This window comes from Heterocephalus glaber, unplaced genomic scaffold (assembly GCF_053883595.1).
Source record: "Heterocephalus glaber isolate CG9 unplaced genomic scaffold, H.glaber_assembly_v1.0 deba00000470, whole genome shotgun sequence".
Lineage (NCBI taxonomy): Eukaryota > Metazoa > Chordata > Mammalia > Rodentia > Bathyergidae > Heterocephalus > Heterocephalus glaber.
Window position 1 is genome coordinate 4433821 of NW_028258145.1, and position 24290 is coordinate 4458110.

Below are 24290 nucleotides of genomic sequence, written 5' to 3' on the forward strand. Positions count from 1 at the left end.
CTATATCTAATAGTAATTATAATAATTTGTCAAAAAGTTCATCTTAAAATTATGTTTGATTATTTTATAAATTGTGTTAACTGTTTTCGTCCATTTTGTTACATGGAGCTAAGTAACCTCATCATTCCATGCAGTCCACAGTATTCCTTGATAAGACAATTCAAATGGATATTATTATCCAGTGCTTGGAGGTGTCAGGCACCAGAGGTTTACAGGGGTCAATTTACTTAAATTCTTGTAACATCGTGAGGGAGGTAATCATATTCTCCCTGTTTACAGATCAATAACAAGCTCAAGTCACATGGCCAATTAGTGCCTAAACTGACATTCAACTACCATGCTGCTATTCTTAATGAATCCACTTCAAAAACAGTCCCTAAAACAAAAATCTGCATATAAATGGAATCGTTTTCCTTACACCATCAGATACCTCTAAAACATCAGCAGCACATGTCCTGCATTTAAGGAGACCAAAGAGAATGTCCTCTCCTAAGGACAATGGCTTCCAATCTCCCTGAGCTATACAAATTCATTAGGGTTATTTTAACCTTATAACTGGTTAAAATATATTGAGTTATATTATTATTTATAATAATAAAATAGCATTATTAGGATTATCTTCCCTGGTCCTCCAAGATAACACAGGACCTAGAAATAAGAACCCTGAGTTTGGCTGGACGTGGTGGCTTGTATACCAGCACTCTGGGAAATCAAGGCAGGACTGCAAGTTTGAACCTAGCCTAGGCAACTTGTTTATTTCAAGGCACAAAACAAAACAAAACAAAACAAAACACAATACCCCATAAAAAACCAAAAACAAATACAGTGTGGGGGACGTTTGACCTCAATATGAAGGCCCTGGGTTCAACCCCCAGTACCATTGTACCATTGTGGGGTGGGTGGGTGGGTGGGTGGGTGGGTGTGTGTGTGTGTGTGTGTGTGTGTGTGTGTGTGTGTGTCCTATATTTCAGAATATTCTGACAGTTTAAGAATATTAATACTGAGCATTAGCCTTTGTGATAGGCTTCTGAAAACTTAAGATTTACCCTCTAAAAGTTACAGACCTGTGACAGCATTTACCTAGTTCTATATACAAAGCACCAGACCTGTTATCTTTCTTAAGCCCACAACCTCAGGAGGTGAACATCATTGATTCCTATCGCTCTGCTGCAGAGAAGAAACTGAGAATCAGACAGGCAAACTACCTTGCCCATAGTCCTACAGCAAAAGATCTGGCAAAGCCAGGATTTGGATTCAGGCTAAGATACCTACTTCCACAGTCACATACATCCTTGCTACCCTCTGTGTCACCTTGAGAACCAAAGTCAATCTTTACCAATCACAATTCTGCTGTATAAAAATATCATAAACATAATATAAACAACTCAAAATAATGGTTTTAAACATTCAAGGAGTATAGAATGCATACACCAAATATTTACCAAATGCTTACATACAATATAAAAATTCCTCATTTTATTCCCATGCATGTAACTAATTAATAGTCTTCTGAAGCTTTCAAAATAGATGACCTTCAGGTTACAAGGCCAAGACATAATGTAAAGATAATCTAACATTCACAGCATTATTCTAAATATTTCATAAATACCAAAAAACACTGTAGACTAAAAGCATGTAGAATTCACCACACAATAAAATATCACAGAAAAATCCCATATGGGGAGGCCCTAACTTTCTAGGACAGAACCATGAGCTTCTCTCTGTGCATAAGGTTCCATAGCTATAAGCTTAAGGGCAATATTAGATCATCTTTGACATCTCTTCAACTTAAAACAAAACCCCCCCCGAAATTTGTCAAAATCTAAAACTTCACACCAGGTACTGATCCATGACTCACAGAACAACCTGCTATTGTTGGGTTTGTGTGATTTTGATGTCAAGAAAAATATAAAAAAATAAAATCCAGGGCTGGGGATTCACCTGCCTTGCAAGTGCAAGGACCCGAGTTTGATCCCCAGGACCAAAAAAACCCGAAAAAACAAAAAAAACAAGCAATCCATTTAGAAACGAAAATACTTACTCTCACTAAATGGTTAGCACTGTAATCACAACGGTCATATGTCAAAGTTATTTCATTATTTAAAAATCATGATGATGCAGACATCTAAAAATTAACAATTACTTACCAAATCAATTTCATTGGTACAGGACAGTTAAGCACTGAGTATGAAAAACACTGTATTTACACAGTTCAAAATTTCAACAACTGATAAGGTCTGCACAAGGAATTAATGGTCGGAATCCCAAATGCAACACTGTTTAAATAATCCGACAGTTTTTAGTCTGCTACAATTAAATCTGAATTAAGAAAAAATTTTAGCAATAAGAGTGTCCTATAATCTATTATACTTACATTAACTTACATAATCTGGCATTCCTATATATTTTTATATTGAGAACTAAGTATTGATCATAATACCAATGACAAGAACAAAATGGTCAAGTATAACTTTTCTTAAGAAAACAATTTTAATAAGTATCTACCTGTGTCAGTTACAACAAGGGCAGACCTGCCTGTTTTCATTTTTTTTAACTTTTCCCTTCCTGGAAAGACACCACTACTTTGTCTTTGTAGGGTATTGACAAATTCAGTCAATTCACACTTCCATGTTGATATGTGATGCAGTCTTGAATGAGAATAAAAGTCTGAAATAAAACTGCAGTCTGAAGGTTTGGAGGGTACTGAAGGTGCTACCTTACTAAGAGCAGGTAATGAAGAAGTGCTTTTTGTGCTTGAAGGCCCCTGAACAGTGGAGTGGTGAGCACCATTGATTTTAGCATTACTGTGCAAAGATGGTGAGAGAGAATTAGTTCTGTGTGGATTTCGCAAAGTCTCTGAGTTTCTGGTGCTTTGCTGCAACTGCTGTGGAGTGCAATCTCTGAAGTCAGTGTTGCTCTTCTCTGCATTCTTTTCCTGGGCAGAGTCTGGTGGAGAAAGCCTGCTGGCAATACTGTTGCCTCCGGGCACCAAACAATCCTGGGTCTTTAAGGCACCATTAGAGCTCAGAGAGTGTCCATTCAAAATGGCAGCACTGCCTCTGGGATGTGGAATTACATTCTGCTTCCTTCCCGGAAGGGGGGTCTCCAGGTCCACAAAACTAAAATTGTGATTTGCATCTTCTTCATTCCAAGTGTTTATTCCATTGACTCTGACTTCGTTTTCTGTCTCAATCTTCTTAATTATGTGATTTCTAAAATAGGAAAAAATTTAAGTTAATGATGTCTGGCTTTAAAAATAAAACAATATTTTCATTTAAACATTTTTAAAAATTAATTTTATTGGTATTTAAACATTTTCTTAGTGATATACATACGTTTTGGCATTTGATGCTTGATAACTGACATGTTAAGGCTAGGGGGTAGAGATGAGTAGTACAGCCCTTGTTTAGTATGCTTGAGTCACTGAGCTGAACCCCCAACACTGCTCTCCTCAAAACCCTGAAAAGTTAAAGCACTGTCTTTTTTTGTTTCAAAAAAAGATAATGCTTGTCCAAACTAAAGCAGCAAGGTAACTTTTCAAATACTTTTTCTAAAAATTAATCAGAACCTATAAACTCTGAATATCCAGTTCCAAAGTAGTGCTAGGCATTTACTAAATAATCAATAAATATTTGCTAAATTAATATAACTTTCACAAAAATGACAAAATAAACTTTATATCCAGGTAAATGTGTGGGGGTAATTTAATAAACTTTATATCAAGAAAAACAAGGATGCTTGCTCTATCAACACAGACATGGCATTTCATTTTCAAGAAAAGCATATTTAGATGTCAGGGTAGTAAGGCAATCTGAACTAAGTTTCCTGATGACAAGTTTCTAAATGTCGCACCTATGATAATGTTCTATTAAATTTACATCCCGGCTCCTAAAGTCTATAATAAAGACAAAATTCATTAGAACTCATAAAAATCATACAAGTAACAAAGGCAAAAACCTGGATTACAGAGCAGTAATTCATTCTTAGAAATGTCCACAGCAGCTGCAGCAGGGTATGGTGATGTTGCATGCCTGTAATCCCAGCAACTCAGGAGGCTGAGGCAGGAGGATCACAAAGTGGAGCCAGGCCTGGGCAACTTAGCAAGAACCCATCTCAAAGTAAAGGGGAGGGGGTAGGGATATAAGTCAATGCTCCCTGGGTTCAATTCACAGTGTAAAGTAAAAATAAAAATAAATACAAATTCCACAGCATTAACCCAATTACAGTTCAGGCTCCAGATGAATGTGTGCCGTACACACAGTACCAGGACACAAGTGAGATTACCACAGTAGCACCAGGTTTCTCTCAAGTCCCTCATCCTGACACTAACTTGGTTTATTAGTAACAATGATCTAACTACACAGAAAAGTCAAACAAGTCAGATGCAAGACACTATCACCCATTTCTGCATTGGCAGGGCCTCTCGCTAAGCATCTTATGGTCCATGATGGCCAATTCTGAGTAAATCCAATACTCACAGATGATCAGGCCAGTGAAAGAAAAAAAAAACTGGAAAAGATTAAAATAGCAAGGAAAGAAAACCTAATCTGTCACATCAGAGGAAGCTTGCCCCTTAAGATAAAAGAGAAACCAAGGAGGTGAAAAGTCACATGTGAGCATGTCAAAGAAATGTATAAAAATCCATTGAATATATCACCCCCCAAAATCACAGTAACAAAAGTGATGTAAGTCAGAAAAGTCTTGGGCCACCGGGGATTTAGCTCAGTGGTTTCGTCGCCTGCTATACAAGTGCAAGGACCCAAGTTCGATCCCCGGTACCAAAAAAAAAAAAAAAAAGAAAAGAAAAGTCTTACATGTAGTTTGTGCCAACACTGAGATTCTTTATATGAATAAAAGCAACATATGCAACAGAAATGCATACAGTGGCAAGAAAATACATTGTTAGTGTACATTTTTTCTGTACTAGTTTCACAGACAAATGAACATCTGCAAAGTGGCTGTACTGGAGCTATCACTGGCAGATATATGTTTACTAAACAACAGCATAAATATATAAACAAGTAAAATCTGGTACGTTAATTCTTCCTAAAATTGTCAAAAATGAAGAGTTGAAAAAATTTATCTATTTTTTTTTTTAGTGTAATGAAATTAAGATGTTGTATTCTGTGGACAGGTTTTATACTATGTGGGATGCTCTCTAGTAGTATTTAAAAAATGAAAAGTTTAGGCAACACGAAAAACATCTGCATAAGCTTAGAATTGAATACATGGTAAAATAACAACTGACAACAACACAATTACTGGATCTTCCCAGGTTCATCAGACTCCTGATCTTTTAGAAAAAAAATACCCAATTCCCAAAGCAAGCAATTTAATAAATGAGGCTAATGATAATGAACCACTGCAAATACAAGTTAAAGCAACACAACAATTAATTGTGAAACCAATTTACCCAGCATTATTACAATTAAACCTTAAATCAATATATTTTTTAAAATTAGCCATGTGTAATAAAGGCTGGATGTACTCCCAACTCTATTAACTACGGATCATCAACTAAACTTCCACTGGTATAAAATATTTACATACTTAGAATTACAGTTAAGGATTTTAAATTTTTCAAAACTAAACTAAAAAAATGTAAGATTTTCTTTAATTGTATTTTTATGCACAGCACACAACAAAAGCAGAACTGGTATAGTTAGGCCAGTTTTTGAGAAACCAACACTACACAGTAAGCTGCTTGTAGGGAAATTATTATTCATGAAAGTCCATGAAAATAATTGCACATGTAAGATCTATTAACTTAACATCAGAATTTAGTATGATCATAAAACTTGTTTACACTATACCTATGAAATTTAATCATAAAAATAGTTAATTTTTATGGAGGAGACATACACATATTTCAACGTGTTTATTATTTGTTTCTGTCTTCAGCAGAGCAAGGGCCATACTCACTGCTAAAGACTACTTTGTCATTTTTCCAAGCCATTTGAACTTACACCTTGTTGTTGAGCTGTTTGGCTACATTACTTGGACCTGGCACAGGGTCCTCAGGCTTGCATATAGGATTAAAGTTGAGACTTTTCTGCGCGGTGGATTGTTTGGTGTACAACTGATATGGAATGTAGGATAAGAGTCGTCCAGCTTTGATGCTGAAATAGAACAGCAACATCAATTTAGAATTCCATACTTGATGAAAATGAACTTCAAGGAAAATCAGTGCTCTTAAAAATAAAAATGTATCACGAACAACCGGCCATCTGTTTTCCTACTTTACTCCTACCTGTTTTTATTGGTCCTAATACACAGCGATCTTAACTAAAGCACAAGAATAAGATAGTATTTATGAAAAAGATAAGATAGCACTTATGAAAAAAAATTTATAAAGTAGTGGTCACAATCTTACTGTAAGAAATGAGACCAAAAACATATGTACAGTAAAATGAAAAAAAATTCAAGCACCAGCTGAGCTCATCAATATTTTAATCTTCGTGAATAATATTTATCATTATTTCACTTTTGTTAACTGTTAACAGAGAACTACTAATACTTTCTCAAACTCCACTCACATAGTGTTTTTAGGATTAAGTAAATTCAACGAGGATTCTCAATTTTCACAGTTCATGTAAGATCTACTAAATGCAGGAAAACTAAAATTAAAAATATAGGATTAAAAATTTAAATTCTCAATAAGAGTAATGAATAATTCACACTATTTTTACATTAAGTGTGATGTTGGACTTACGTTCTCATACATGCCCTTCATTAGTTTAAATGTTTTTATCATGAAAGGGTACTGGATTTTGTGACATGATTTTCTCTATCTCTTAAGATGTGCGTACCAGAGTGGTAAGACACAAGTCATCTGAAGATAGGAACTTTAAAAAGGTAGAAGCTATTATAAGACATCCAATTCCAAATGTTCACTAATATCAAACACTACTCCTAAAACCCAGGGGAACCCTAGTATTGCAATACTAGGTGGTACTTGCACTTTTTTACTTTTAAACTAAACCTAATTTCTCTGAAACTGATTTTTATTTGCTAATAGTTATATATGTGGCTACTCTATCTTTAAAAATATCACCTTCACTTCAAATTTTAAAATAACCAACTAACATGCTCATGCAAATATCCAAAATTTAAAACAGGTGACTCCTTAAATATTAGGAAATATTTCAAAATAAAGTCTGATTTTCTAATCCTAAAACATACACTATGGAAGTCATCTTTTACTTATTTAGGCAAATAGTTGATAGATTAATAATAGACTAAAAATACTGTCTCACAAATTCAAACTTGTAACTTTTATTTTCTTAAATGGCACCATATATATATCTCTCTCTATATATCTATATCTATATATATCTCTCTCTATATATCTATATAGATATATATATCTGTAAGAAGTAACTGAATTGTCTTACAGAACACTGATTTTTAAAACTGGGTCAACAACTGTGAATACAGGAAAACCCTGATGATATATTCTTAAAATATAAATATACACACACAAAAAAAATGGTACAGGCTATATTGTCAGGTATTCAATAATTCTATCTTATACCCAAATGCTGAAATTACTAAATTATAACAGTAAAGAACATACCAGCCACAAGACATTTCAAATTTCATTTACCCAAATGGTTTTATAAGCAAGCTAAATAAAAATTATAGGTTATGATCAAATGCTAGAATCAAAACCAACTTTTTTCCCTGTAAAAGTTGGTCTTAATTGCCAAACTCTGAATTCTGCTCACATAGCTATCTTACAGTAGCATTTCCATCCCAAGAAAAAAGTACCTAATATCTAAAATAGAATCCCATCTTAAACTGTCTACCCTTTTCATTATGGACAGCTATTAACTAAAGGTAAGTAGTAAGTAAAACTACACCTAGTATACAAGCTGCACATTTTAGGTAACACCAAAGTGTTAAAAACAAAAAAGTCTTAAGATCATGCTTCCTTCTCTACCTTACTGACAACACACAGGGGTGACACAGATGTTACAAGTGCTCTTTATGGTCAACACTGATGGCACTCAAGGGTATAGGACCACGTCCAAGTCCTAATAAGTGTCATGTAGCCCAGAATTCTTAAGCTTGTGTAACATAAGTCAGTCCACAGAGATTATAATAAATTTAGACAGCTAATATAAATCCTGCAGGCCTCTGGTCAGGCAGGCATCCTAGACATCCTTAGTAAATAGAAATTAAAGCACTATAGTAACGTTAGACAAGAAACCCTTATGATTTGAAACCGAAACCACTATCAATTGTATACTCATAATTATCCTTTTATCCATGCATCTATTTTCAGATATATAAAACTATCTGAAAGTACATTTTAAAAAGACGTTTTAAAAATTTCTCAGGGGCTGATTTCTAAGATGTATTAATTTTTCTGCTTATCCTAAACACAAAGGAACTGTTATCATTTTCTACTTGTCTAAATAAAGAAAAAAGAATCAAATACGAAGATTCAAATTTCATAACCAAAAGATGATACAAAGAAATCTTTCACATTATATATAAAATACTACAAAGTTTCTTTATATCCTAATTTTTTTCCTGAGACAAGGTCTCACTATGTGGTTCAGGCTGGCCTTTAACTGACTATGTACCCCAGGATGGCACTGAATTCATGGCAATCCTCCTGCCTCAGCCTCCCAAGTCCTGGGAATGGAGGCATGTGCCACCATGCTCGCTATATCCAGAATTTTTGCTGTGCACTGAAAATATATTCTGATATATGTGAAAGAATTTACATTCTATACAACAGTTCAGACACATTTATCACCAAGTGAAATACTCATCCTACACTTGGGATTCTCACTTCTTGCTTTGTCCTAAAGTACAGGTAAAATTATTTCTCAAAGAAAACTTTGATTCTACCAATTTTGTGAACCATATGCTATATTTCAATCAACTGCCACTGACTACACTGGCAGTTATAATCAGATTCTAGAAACTTTTCAAAAGTTAAGATCAAAATAACTCATTATATTGGGTTGTACTCTATTTAATTTGGTCTGTGACTGTAGTTATTTCCTACTTGAAATAATTCTGTAAATTAAATGTTTTACAGTTCCAGTAAGTGTCCCAGTCATTCGCTATTAAAGTTGTTATTTTTCTTTTTCTTTTTTTTTTAACACCTGTATATCTACACCCGCACACCCACTCAAGTATTCATTTTCCTTCTTCAAAAGTTGGATTTAAGGTAATAAAGGATTAAATTATGTGCCAAGAAAAGAAAAGGAAAAAAAACCCCAAACTGAGCTGTTCTTTGCTTATTTATCACTAAGCAAAATTCACCCTCAACACTTTCCCACCAGCTTGAACCACTGGTGGTACATTCATGACTGTCCCATTGGGCAGCTTGTACTACTGGTGGGACAAACAGATCTAAACACTTTTATGAGTCATTTTACTAACAAAATAAATAAAAAGCCACCTGATGGGACAGTCATGGATGTAACATGAGTGGGTCAGGCTACCTGGCAGTGAGACATACAAACTATGGCCCTGTCATGAATGAATGTACTAAACATCAAAACTGTGATTCCCTTTGTCCCATCTTCAATTACCTAAACTTTCCAAGCACTCACCAAAACAAGCTATCATGAACTCCAAAGAGTTAAGTATGAAAATATGCAGGCCGGGGATTTAGCTCAGTGGTGCTGAGCCTGCCTCGCAAGCGCAAGGTCCTGAGTTTGATCCCCGGTATCAAAAAAAATAAAGAATAAAAAATAAAAAAATTCATATAACCTCATGCCCTTGCTCCTAAAGGGTCTAGGTTCTTTTTCTTTTTCTTTCCTTTTTTTTAAACTATGGATACTGAGAGTTAAGCTACTCGTTTTTTAGCTCCTAAAGGCTGAGAATACATTTTCTAGTAAGACATTACCTGTGAGTTGCTGAGAAATGACCTGAAATAAGCGGTTAGAGTTTAATCTAGTAAAAATAATAAGGTATCCTATAGTGCTGTGAAAGAAAAATATAAACAATGTGAAGATTTAATTTTTTAAAAAAGCTCACTCTGTATCAGAATTGTTAACAGTTTATGAAGGTTAAACTATGGCAGGGCACGAAAACACAAGGGAAATCTTAAGAAAACCACAACTTTCAGGCTGAGCATGGTGGCGCATACCTGTAATCCCAACACTTGGAAGGCTGAGTGAGGCAGGAGAATCGCCATGAGTTTTGAGGCCAGCTTAGGCTACAAAGTGAGACCCTATCTCAAAACGAAACAAAACACCCCACAACTTTTAATGAGTTGAATAAACACTAATATTTATACTGAATCTAACAGAAAAGCCAGGTTTTAGTCCATAACAAATATGAGATCTTCAGAGTATCTTAAGTACATGCGAAATATGTGTTACGGTTTGAGAGTTTAGAATGAATAAATTCTGGTAATCAGTCCTACTGGTAAACCCCAGTCAGTTGGCATGAGATTGGCAAAACAAATCACCATGATTATCAACTCAATAAGCTGACCTATGTATGAACCTACTACAGACATGTCCCATGATATAGGACTCAACACAGATACCAAAAATACCAAAAAGAAAACCAACCTGTAGTAACGTAGGACTGTTTTTAAATTGTGCTCCCATAGCACATCTCAAGCTTGATGGGTCAGTAGGGTAAGTCTTTCTCTATTCTACATTTTAAATTTCAACAAAGTTGTTTCAAGGAAAGGACTATAACAAAAATTTGAAAAGCAATAACATAAGTTTTAGAAGGCAAAGGGTCTAGCAAAATAACATCATACCTTTAACTAATGTACACAGACTTCTCATTAATGGACTCCCCTGCCTCTTGGACCCTGTAATCATGTCTATATTAACTCAGGTTTAACTGGCACATACAACGGCATTGGGGAATTCTAATGAAAGCAATACTTCACACTCTGAGAAGTTGTAGCTTCTTTTAAACTGTGCAAATAAAAACAAAATTACAGCCTAGTGTGCATCATCCATTAAATATCTAATATGTTTAAATTTTAGAAGTGTGACAAAAATTTCATTAAAACACCGCTGAGATCAACAAGATTGATATTAAGAGTGAAAAAAAAGGTATTGTGATTTAACCAAAAGGATTCCACGCTACAATGACATAGTAAGACACTTAATAATATAAAATAAATACCAAGATATATACACAAACTGATCCATTTCCACATGGGGCTACTCATCTATAACAACCTTAGCAAGTGAAATGGTAAAGAACAAACATTAAGTCAGAAAACCTAGATTCTACATCTACACTCTTGGGCTCGTCAGATAAACTTCCTGGCCCTGGCCCTTAAATACACAAAGTGAGGCCTAAGTAGGCCATATAATCATGATGTCCAAAGTCACTTTCCATTACTTAAAAAGATGATTTGGCATACTTCCAGACTACCTCTTGCTGCATTTTCTGCTGAATTATCTCCCTAGCTAATTTCAGCAAGAGGAACAGGTGTACAGAAAATAACTTTAACAAAAATCACCATGTTCTAAGCAAGTCAAGTCCCATACAGCAAACACCCTTTCATCCTCACTTCTCTACTGTTTTATCAGCTTCCCTCATTTCCTCCAAAGCAAACTATTACCCTGAGACCAAAATTCTAGCCCTTAACACAATGACAGGCTTGTCTATGACAACACAGATAAACTATGCAGTGGCACCCACTTCTTATACTGAGAACTTCCTAAGTCCTTTATTAGGGATACACAGCTAAAAGCCACATTAAATAACCAAATAATTGACAGCACAGACAGTAGCTGGGTCAAGAGAGCACACTACAAGAGAAGGAATTGGTGGGATGTTCTAGGATGTTCTTTCAACTATAATTCCCCCAAGGTTTATAATGGTTTATAAAACCATTAATCTATAAGATACACCTGGCTTTCCAGAAGTTGTAAAAGCACTTTTGAACTTTCAGAATTTACTTTGTAAAAATCGCTTATGTTTATAGAATAAAAGTAACGCAGTAGCCTCTTTTCCATTATGGATCTACAACATGTCAGGGATTGTGCTAAGTAGTTTGCACAAATTATTTCTATTCTTCACATAACCATAGCAGGTGGATACTGCAAAGAAGTAACATGCCCGATCAACTTCCTCCCATAACTTTCTGCTGCTTTATTTAATCATCTCTCCTACTTCCAGGCAGCTAAGGTTACAAGAACATTAACATATTTCTTGATGTAGTTTGGATCCGAACGTGCCCTCCAGAGCCACGTGTTAAAGGCAATTTTAAAGCAAAGATCTCAGCTTGGTGCTACTGAAAGTTGGTGGAACCTTTAAATTAAGATACGGGACCTAGTAAAAGGAAGTTAGGTGACTGTCAACATCCTTTGAAGGAAACACTGGGACCTTGATCCCTTCCTATCTGTTAGCTTCCTGTTTCCCATGAGGTGAGCAGCAGCTTCACCATGCTCTCCTGCCATAAGGTACTGAAACACCAGAAGACCCCCCAAACAGGAACAAGTAACCATGCACTCAAATTTCCAAAGCTAGGAGACAAAATAAACCTTTCCTTGTTGTAAGTTGATTATCTCAAGCTAAACGCACTACTTTTAACAAATGCCAAATCCTAGGCTACCTAAATTATTAATGTAAGCTTAAAGACTACAGTAAGTAGTGTTTAAGACATTATTTTCATCCTGTCAAGTAAGTATAACAGAAAAGTATTTCAATTTTTAAAAACTTACTAATTTAATGTAAAGTTAAACTTACCTTTCCACAATCCATTCTGGTCGAATTACTTTTTCCCCCTTTAATTCTTTAATTTTGGCAGTAGGAAGATTTGTGGCAATAATGTGTGTTGTTTTGGATCGGGAATAATATACATGATACTGGCCTCCATGCAACATCATAAGCTTTCTCAATTCCTCAGCAGAAGGATCTGCAAAATTAATACACAAATATATTGAGTTTTATGTACAGGAAAGTAGAACACTAGGTCCTTAATAGGTCAACTTAAGAACATCACTGTTTCACTTTCTCTTGGCCATGTTGCCACTGAATAAAGTTGGGAGACAAATCACAAAGTGTACCACATCCTCTTCCCCTGGCTGGCACAGTCAATCAACACAAAAACATCTTCTGCTGGGACACACTACACAGTGCAAATAAGCTCCTCAAGTAATAAATCAAATACATCAATTAAGAACAAATATTTTTAAATGTTTTACCACATTTGGAATATGACCTCGATACTGGTTATCTCATGTTTTAAAAAATTAACTATTAACTAATTTATGGCTTACTCATACTTACTGTATAAGCTGACTTACTGCAGTTTATTAACAGCCTGCTCTTAAAAGCTTAACAATTTTAATGTTCATTTAAGAAAATATTTTAAAAATTGATCAGATAATCTTATCCAATTCTCCAATGTGAAACTGCATCAATGCCAAAAAAATTCACCAATACCAAACTATACAAACTAAGAAATGCCATTCCTTACAATTCTGTCTCAAATTAATTTATTCTTAATAAACTATATGAAACATCTTAAGTATCTGAAACATTTACAGTAATGTCATAAAGAATGTAGTTTATGGTTTCTCATTTTTAAAAAAAATATAATTCATTACATTATGACTTACACTGCCAGCAACACACTAATTATTTTCAAACACTTTTGGCTTCTTTCCCCTATCTACCTAATGAACACTATAAATTATACTCCCCCTAACAAGAATTGTACTGAGGGGGAAGTTTCCAAAAGAGCCTTTGTTATTCAGCAAGAGATTTTCCTTAAGCCCATGCGATACAGGTACAAATATTTAAATAAACAATTTTATTATGAGAACTGTCTAAGTTTGAGTCTTTAGTAGAAGGAAAACAGCACATACAGATAGAAATGCCAGCTTTGTGTAATTCTTGGTGAACTTTTGCAGCATAGAATTCATCTGACATTATGATTCTACATAATAACATTGTCCAACAGAAGTATGTGAATTCACAATACAAGCCACAAAAATATTTTGAAATGTAATCAGTATTAAATGTGAGATATTTACATTTCTTACATTAAGTCTCCAGAATCCAAGAAAGTACAACACTAGGCTGAATAATACTTTCTATTTAAAATATATCTCAATTAAACTAGCCACATTTCCAGTGCTTCATGTGATTAGTGGCCACCAAACTGGACTGATGTAATAGAAAATGGGAAAAAATTTTTTAGATAAAATGAATTCAAAATTTGTAACAGGAGGTTTTTAGAGGGTAAGGATCACAAAAACCAAACTACAGCATTATAATGATTTAATGTAAAATAGCAGAAATTGAACACCTAAAAGGCAAGAATTTGTATTTAATACCAAATTAAAGGGTAGATCACTGTGCACTAATAGGGATACCAAATCCAATAAGGAACACAAAAACCTAACCATTATTGTGTGAATTAACCTATGACTTTCTTAAATGAAGTCTAATTCTATTAAATGATTTAAATAGAAAATGGCTGGGTGTCCCATCTAGTCGTTCAAGTTATATCAGGAACATACTAAGAGCATAGACATAGTCATAAAGTACTCTTCCTTCTACTACTGCTCTCTGAAATCTAATTACTCTAGAAATTTGAAACTGGAAAATCTAGAAAGTTCACTGGACACTGAAGGACTCCACTGGGTGAAGCTGAGAAGGTTCAAGTTTAAAACCTCTTGTAAATTCATCAGTGCGAAGTAGACCATGAAAACCAATCCAGTTAAAAGATCACATAAACTATTATGTCACACTGACCTGGGTTTAATCTTGGCTTTAACAACCTTTAGCTGTGACTGTGGGCAAATTACTCAACTCCTTTAGACTTTATCCTCTTTCTTCACAAACAAATAGATAAAACTGCAATGATGAAATACATCTGACACACAGGAAACATTCAATATAAAAAAACTGCTGTTATTATAAACCAGGATGACATCAGAACCCCTTTCAAGCAACGTGTATGACTTGGAAGCACTTACCCCAAATCCTAAGAAAAATATAAGAAGGCAAGATACAAAGGCTGGCATATGCATATGCTGGCTTATGTCTTTCTAACAAAATCAGAACAGCCAACAATGCACTATGGATAGTAACTAGTAACCATTCTATCAGCTTAACAGCTTTGGCACGGTAATGCCTGACATGCACAATAGTTTGTGGCTGCCCTCTCATTTGATTTTTAAACAATTTTCAAAACAGTGTTTCTTTCTGAATCTATTTTTTTCAATGGTAAAACATAATACAAATTCAAAACCTCCCCAGTACCGGAAAAAAAATAAATGCATAATCAATTCATGTCTTACATTTAACATTTTTAATTCAGCAGATGTGGGGTTAATTAGAAAAAAATGTTTGGGAGTTAACAGTCAATACCACAAAATTTATATGACATTAAAATTGTATGACACATTGCCTGAAGTAGGACCTCATTTCTGCAATCCACCTTACTAGTTAATTTTCTTTATTAACACTGGTAATCTGAAGTTACTTTCTCTGTTTACTTATTGTCAAATTTCTCCCTTGAACATATGCTCCTTTAGAGCAGGAACCCTGTCTTTGACTTATTTTGATATCCCTTACCTAAAGCAGGTACTCAGTAAATATTTAATGAACTAATATTCTTAGGGCATCACAGACTTGTGCCTTGAGTTCACTCCTCCAGCAAAAGTGGAGTACGAGTGTTAGAAATACTTCAATTTTCAAAATACAAAGAGCAAAGTCACTAAAACAAGACTGACTAGGTTCAAATCCTGGATCTGTCATTTATTAGTTGCACAGACCTTACACAAGTTACATTTCAGAGCCTCAACTCAATTTCCTGATGGAAAACCAAGAATAACAACAGTGCATCAAGGGACTGTTCTGGGGATTAAATGAGCAAAGGGCAAGAATTATGTATCAGCTGTTACAAGTGATACTAGTATTATCATCTCTTATTCCAAAGCAGGAAGAAGCAGCACAAAAACTAAGACTGTTCTCCACCCATAAACCATAAAAGGTTTTCAAAGCTACAATCCCTCTTACAAGTTTTTCTCCTGTTGCCTGCCTATCCCTACCTTTCAGTATGGTTTTATTCAAGAATTTCTTTAATGTTCTGGCAAATAAAAATAGAAAATGAAAAAAAAAACAACCCCACTAGATTGAGGGAAATTCTGTCTTCTGAATCTTTACAAATAATGCCAACTCCCAAGTATCAGAGTTAAAAGAGCTTTTAGAGGTGTACTGGGCATTTCATTTTCTGCAGTAGCACACACAAGCCTAATCAAGGTACAGACTGGACCAATTCAAACACAGACACTGCTCAATGAATGACCAAGACATGCTCCTGTGACTAAGTCATTAAATGAACTGGCCACTAAATGAGGAATTATATATAGTATGTACATTACAATATTCAGAACAAAGAAATGGTTGAAGGAAATGTCAACCTGATGACTTTGCTTTTATCTATGTAACTCTTACATGCAGTACTGTAATGTATAAGAGAACTACAGTACTGTACCATACAATACAACCAGCAAAAATTATACTACTGTATAAACAAGGTATACTGTAACAAACAAAGACATTGAGGCTCTACAAACAAGATGTACGGAATTGTACAAAAAAAAAACAGGTCAAAGTCTGAACAGTCATTAAACAGGTGAGTCATTCAACAAGGAATATCTGCAGATAGGAAATAAAATTAACACTCCCATTCCCAGTTATCCATCCCCCTTGAACATACTATTTTTAAATAAATTCAAGTATTAAAAAAAAAACCAATACTCGCGGGCTGGGGATTTAGCTCAGTGGTTCCACCACCTGCCTCGCAAGCCTTGCAAGCGCGAGGTTCCAAGTTCAATCCCCGGTACAAAAAAACCAAAAAACCAAAAAACACAATACTCAACAAACAAAATCCTTACTCTCAGACTGCCACTGACAATTTACTGAGGACCCTTTAAATAAATGAAAATGTCTCTGTGGCTCCACAGGTGAATTCACCAGAAGAAAAAACATAGCACTGGTTCTAAATAAAGAGTTTTTAAGGAACATGTGGCAACAGAATCCTATCTTTAAAATTCTACTAAATTTTTAAACAAGCAGTTATTATTAATTGAATTGTTTACATTTTTTCATAAATACTATCAATTTTAGGCAGATTAATTTTATGATGTAATACTTATGTTTACAGACCAGTGAAACCCTTTCCATACTGATGTGCAGTTGTATTCTCTGCCCATGGTAAAGATCAGGAATCTAAAAAGAAAAGAAGAAGAAAATGGCCTGCAAACATTTAAATCCCTTCAACACTGCAGTCTATGTTTACCTTCTCTAATCCTCACGACTATCCTACAAAGGAGTATTATTCTCATTTTACAGAAAAACAAATCGAGAATTGGAGAAGTTCAGTTAATTTTCCAACTCACACACAGCTAGAACAGCCACAATTCGGACCAGGTTTGTGACTCTAGAAACTGACAGTAGATCAACCTTTTTAAAATAATTTTTTTTTGCAGTGCTGGCTAGGGATCAAACCCAGGGCCTCATGCATGCTAGGCGAGACCTCTGCTACTAAGCTACATCCTCTGTCCTTGATCAACCTTAACAGGCTGCAACCCTGGATTGAGAGGCCTAGTTTTCAGGTGCAGATGAACACTGAAAACTCATGGCATCCTAAGCAACCCACTCACTTTAGGTTAGGGTTAGCATTTCAGTGCCGAAATCTCCAGCCTCCAGCACCAACCCTTCAGCCTTTCAGCACAGACCATTCAGTCTCGAATGGGACAATACAGTGAGCTCCATGGCTTTGACCGGATCCTTCAGATCCCCAGTAGGCTGACAGACTTTTGCACTCTTTCACAACTGACTCTGTGGGTGGCCATTGTAAGCCAATCTTGTAAATTCTTTCATATTTGTATATCTATTACACGTTTCTTTAGTAAGCAATGACTGATACATACCACATAACTAATTCTACAACAAATTAACATTTCAATTTGAGCCAGGCATGGTGACTCCTAACTGTGCTCCTGGCACTCTGGGAAGCTGAGGCAGGAAGACTGCAAGTTCAAGCCCAGCCCAGGCAACCTAGTGACTTTGTGAGACCCTGTCTCAAAATAAAAAATAAAAAGGGGCGGGGATGTTGCTCAGTGTGAAGGACTTGGGTTCAATCCCAAGTCCTGGGGAACATAAGGAGAAGGAAAGTCAATCTGATGATATAGTTAAAGCAATTTTTGTTGTTTTTTGGGACAAGGTCTCACTACCTAGTCCAGGCTGGCCTTGAACATGTGACCCTCTTGCCTCAGCAAGAGGGCTAGGATTGCAGACAAGAGTTATAGGCGTGTGCCACCACGTCTAACATAAATCAAGATGTGTGCTTCTCCCTGTTCAATTTAGTTTACAATAAAAATTCTACATCTGATACTATATATGCTACCGGTAATTATGAACAGAAGGGAAAGATTTAAAGAGGATTTCCACTGTTATTCTCAACACACAACAGTATCAACTCTTCCATTATATACATATCTATACATTACACATTTCTATTTCCTTATGTGTGTTGCTGTGTGTAAGATCACATATCCCAAACAACCTATGTCAACTCCCAAACTGTTAAAATACCAGCACAGAAGAGCAAAGATGTTTGAAGAAAGAATGTGCCTAAACTATTCTTTTCCTTGGTTTCATCACTGAAGCCAGGCAGTGGTGGTTTGAACATGGTACATGAGCAAGATGTTCAAAAAAATCTCTGTGACGAAGTATTGCACTCATTATGTAGTTTTGTGACTTTTACTAACAGTAATTCTTTTTTCATTTTTTCCTTGTTTTTACTATCAATAATTCTAAATACTCTATCTAGAAATGCAGGATTATTTTTCAGTTTCTTTCAGCCACTATACTTAACAAAATGTTTTAACCTGGGCATGGTAACACAGGCCTGTAATCCCAGCACTGAAGAGGCTGAAGCAGGATGATCTTGAGTTTAAGGCCAGCCTGGACTAATAAGATTCTGTTTCAGGAAGCCAAAAAGATACAATACACGTAGTATATCCCTGGTATAAAAGTAAGTGCTCTCAGGTATTTACTAGCCAGGCAGGGGGTGGTTCACACCTGTAATCCCAAACTGAGGCAAGAAGATTACAAATTCAAGCATAGCCCAGACAACTTGGTGACTCAGGAAGAACCTGTCTCCAAAAACAAAAAAACAAAAAGTCTTGGGTATACCTCTGTACAAAGGTCAATCCCTAGCACCACTTTTTACTAAACAAAAAAGCAAAGGTAAATTTTTGCCTAAAATGACAGAAAACTTGAAAATATTCTTTCCCATAATCAGTGGACCCTTGTTGGTGTGTTCACTCTATTAGCACCAGTATCTTATTTATTTATTTTTCGGGGGTCTTTTTGAGAGAAGGTCTTGTTATGTGGTTCAGGCTGGCCTTGAACTCACTATGTAGCCCAGTCTGGCCTCAAATTCAAAGAAATCCTCCAGCCTCAGCCTCCCAAGAGCTGCAATTACAAGCATGCACCACCACACCTGGCAAATATACACCTCTTTATGCGCTGAGTCCCCAACTAACGAATGAGTTCCGTTCTGGGAAAACATTTGGTATATCCAACAAAGTGAGTCTTATATACCTCTAACATAAATATGTAATTCAAAGCATAAAAAAAACCAAACCTCCACATCACCATTGCTTTTCTTGCTTCCAGACATCCTGGGCTCTGATTGAGCACGGTACTACTGTACACTATCGCACTGTACAGTAAGCACACAGCAGCACAGCTGTGACAATGTCCGGCAGACATGTGAGCTACTTCTATGATTTGTTCGCATCTACAAATGTTCATAATTCGAGGTCTATTCATATCTGTGAAAGTTCATTTAATGTTTATAAGTTGGGGGCTTTTTTATAGTAAAATAAAGTTGTTATTATTAAGTGTTTCAGAACTATAGCCTGGTAAAAGGAATTTTGGGAAAAATATTAATTAATTTGGCGTCTATACCTATTAGATAGTTTATCTTGCTTTACCTTTACAATTGATGTTTCCAATACTGGAATTAAACAAGAGTTTCAGCATCATCAGTTCTGAGAATAATTTCAATGTCCTTACACACACATGCACCCAAAACCACCCATTAGGTCATTTGGATAACTAACTCGGCCCTGCCATGGGATTTGAGTGCCCAGGTTGTTTGTGAAGGCACTAGTCCTACTGTCACCAACCGCTTCATATGTCATGAACTAATGAGAAAAGGAAGAGGATGAAGAGGAATTAATTTAAGGTATAAATGATACATTTTTCATCATATAAGACCCAAATATGTCACAGCTCACTGTTCCAATGTAGATTTTGTAGAGCATTTGTAGGTAACATGAACAGAAAAAGAATTAATAGGAAAAAATGTCACCGAATACACTTTTGTTGGACTGCCAAATGCAAAAAAAGATGATGCTGGACCCTAATCTCATACCATGTAAAAAAATTACCTCAAAATGAATCAAAGACCTAAACATTAAAAAACTAAACTATAATTCCTAGAAAGAAATAAAGCAGAAAACCTACATCAAGTTTTCATATGTCAGACTCGGTTTTTTCCTCCTCATTCTTTGTCATTACTGGCACTTCCTTTTCAAGGTAAATTAGGGGAGGGGTAATGCAAATCAGATAATTTTCTATAGTAAATCAGCTGGTACAAACAAGAACATAAAGTATTGGGTTTGAAGAACCATCACCACTACAATAAAAGGATCTGACATGCCAAAAATCCAAATTAGCAGCACTATTTAAGCAATACGATACTGAGTGTACCTAATGAAAGTGGAAGCATTTTATACTTCTGACATACTAAAGTATCTTCTGAATCAAAGTTTAAATAATATCCCACAATACTCCTACTGCTAGTTTTATTTAACAGCACATTTCCTGAGAACATTGTATGCAACACTACATTTTAGGATTAACTAAAGCCAATCGTAAGTAACAGATGATTATAAGCACAGTAAAGGTAAAACGCATAGGCTTAGGCCATGAAAAGGACCACAATTTAGGTCACATATAAGCCTAAAGCTCTGTAAGTGAAATTCTACTGCAACAAATGTTACTGTGTAATACATGACAGCCACACAAAGGCCACTTTCATGTGTGCAGGCACAGCTTATGAAGTTATTCATCTGGTTAAAAAAATGTTATAAACAAACTTTTACAATCTTACACAAGAGTTCCTGCCTACATCTTTTTTCGGAAAATATTCATTATGTGCATCCTTTCATTCTGCATATCCAAAGAACTTGAATAAATGCTGGTTATACTATGCTACATAAAGAGGAGGAGTAAGCAAGCTACCTATACCTCCTTGGGTCCCATTGTGGACTCATGATTTCACTTGAGCCTAAAAGCCCTGTCAGTAAGAAAAGATAACTTAGCAAAGTCACTAATGAGGAAACAGAGGCTCCTGCCTATGACTTTCCAGTAGCCCCGCTTCCTCCCTTGACTCTTTTTCTCCTTATACACCTCAGATCTACCAATTCAATCATCCCAGTCAACTAAAGCCACATAAACCCAATCAAACAAAACTGGACAAAAGTTTCAAAAGCCCAGAGAACAAATTTTTGAATACCCCACCAGGTGCAAATGCCATACGGGGTACTGGCAAAATTATGAGACAACATAAATTAATACAGTAAGTTTTCTCCCACACTGGAATTAAATTCCTACATCTGATTTACAAGATAAGTCTCACAGGAAACAGAAAGAAATATGTATATATCCATAGAAAATAATTTTTGAGCCAGACATGATGACACAGCTTGTAATCTCAGAACTCTGGGAGGCTGAGGCAGGACACTGAGGTAGCAGGATTGCTAGTTCATTTCTAGCCTGGGCAACTTAACAAGAACCTGTCTCAAAAGGGGGATGAGGAGGGACTGAGGATGTAACTCAGTGCAACAGCGCTGGATTCAATCCTAGAAACTCCTCAAAAATATTATTTCTGGGAGGCATCTATTTCCAAAAAAAATAGATTTAGCAATGTTAAAAGGACTCTTCTCCCAAACTGACATACTCATGTGTTGAGAAAACATCAATCTAAGCTTGTAAATTTTCAAACAAATCCCTCACAAATGAAATTTATGTCTGTTATATTTTCATATTCATTCCATTTTGCAAATTAGTTTTGCACATCCTTTTGCCTCTTCACAAACTTCAACAGTGACAAAGTCATTAAGACCTGTTTTTTTTTTAATCTACATACTGAAAAAGTAGAAAATAACTAGAACACTTTTTTCCATAAGAACTCTCCCTCCCATACTAACTACTAGATTTAAAGCACTGGCTCATCTAAGGAGCTTGTACGCGCGCGCACACACACACACGCACACACACAAAACCTCACACAGAGCCTATCTCTTAGAGAACATTATAATTCTGCAAGCCTAGAATGTGGCCCATTTCTTATAAAAATAAAAACTAAACAAATGAGAACACTTCAGTTAAATTATCATACGATTGGAAATACTTTAATATTCTCATGTATGAATATAAGACCATTTTATTTATTTGCTCACTTAACTAATTCTTATCAAGCATGTACAGTGTGCTTGATAAGTTTCTAGGAATCGGGATTCAGCAACGAACAAGACTCAAGTCTATGCTCCACAGTTTATTTTCTACTAGGCAGACAGAAAATACTAAGTAAGATAAACAGTATCCATTCTGGTATAAATAAAGGTAACAAAAACAAAAATAAAGCTAGATTAGGGGTTAGAGAGCAATTGGAGGCAAAGTACATTTATTTTAGATAAAGACAGACAGGGTCTCTTTAAGGAGGTTAACACTTAGCACAGAATTATACGCTAAAGTCCAGGGGAAGCAAAAGAAACAGCAAATTTAAAGCCTTCAGGTGTCATCTCTGATCCATGTTTGGCAAGGGGTTACCACATAAAATAGGCTTCCTGACTCCAAAGAACTTAATATATAAATAATACCTGGGTACTACAAGACAAAATTCAGGTTTCAAAATGAATTAATTAGGTATTGGGGACTGAACCCAGGGCATTCACACTGAGCTATAGCTCTAGCCCTTCCTCTTTAGTATTTGGAGACAGTCTTTCCAGGCTCTTACACTGCCCAGGATGGGCCTGAACATGGGATCCTCCTGCCTCAGGCTCCCAGAGTACTGGGATTACAAGCATGTGCCACCATGCCCAGCAATGCTATGAAATTTAAACACTATGGTCTGGCTTAGGGAAGGAGGTAAAATCTTATTTGTTCTCAGTCTTCATGGATGAACCCAATACCAGTACCCAGGAGGAGGGAGGGAGGAAACTTCCCATCAGAGGCAAAAGAATAAACAGAAACACAGATTTCCAAAGTATAAAGACAAATTTAGAAAATCAAGAGTAAACTTGCTGATCAAAATTAGAAAACTTGAGGACAAAAATGCAGGTTAGGACTAGAATGCCTTCACCCATTTTCATTTAGAAAATGCCTATCTACCTAAGACCCAGCTAAAAATTTCAAATCTTTCATGATTCACTCCAACTCCCATGGGCAACTCACTCCAACTCCCATAGGCAAATGTTTCCTCTCTTCTAACACCCATTTTCCTCAGATTTGTCACAAAATCCACATTCTCTATCCATCACTATCTCGTTTCAAACATAATTCGTAACACACAACGTCATCTAAAATATATTTGTTCAATCAACTATAGTAGAATAAAATGGGAGGATTCCCAGAAAACGCAACATATAAAGATGTCAATTCTCTCAAAATTATCTACAGGTTTAATGTAACTAATATCAGAATCCTAGCAAGGTGTTACCAATGATGCCCACATGATTCTTGACAACATATAAAAGTAATTCAATGGGGAAAGCATAGTCATTTCAACAAAGGGTCCTAGAGCAGATGGGCATTAATAGGCCAAGAAAACCCCCAAATCAAGCCAAACAAAACCTCAAAGTAAGTCATAAAAATAAAACTATAAACTTTTAAGAAAAATAACACAGGGAAAAACCTTTGGGATCTAGCACTAGGAAGTAAGTTTTTAGATTAAAGTACAATCCATAAAATAAAAATGAATTATATCTTGTTCAAGTTAATTTTTGTTCTGCAAAAGACCATATCAATATAAAAGACAAGCTACAGACTAGAAAAAAGTACAGTATTTGCAAACCACATATATGACAAAGGAGTAGTAATCTAGAATACTGTAGATAAGAACTCTCAAAAATGGGGGGGAATGACTCACACCAAAAACCTGACTAGAAAATAGGCAAAAAACTATAAACAGACATTTCACTAATGATAGAGATGGCAAATAAAAACATGAAAGGGTGTTCAAAATT

At 35.6% G+C, this 24290-nt stretch overlaps 1 protein-coding gene across 9 annotated transcripts in view; it reads right to left on the reverse strand.

Annotated features, from left to right (window-relative positions):
* Rev1 (REV1 DNA directed polymerase) overlaps nt 1–24290 on the reverse strand; it is a 79051-nt gene that overhangs the window by 29583 nt on the left and 25178 nt on the right. For 4 of the 9 annotated variants that reach the window (XM_021258073.2, XM_021258074.2, XM_021258072.2 and 1 more), the window contains 3 exons: nt 12694–12862; nt 5967–6119; nt 2506–3212 (listed from right to left, as the gene is read on the reverse strand). In XM_021258073.2, coding sequence (XP_021113732.2) covers nt 2506–3212; nt 5967–6119; nt 12694–12862 — 1029 coding nt within the window. Of the gene's footprint in view, nt 1–2505; nt 3213–5966; nt 6120–10544; nt 10673–12693; nt 12863–14709; nt 14831–24290 lie in introns of those variants that run through there. The other 5 variants (XM_087203568.1, XM_087203574.1, XM_021258075.2 and 2 more) reach the window with 5 other exon arrangements.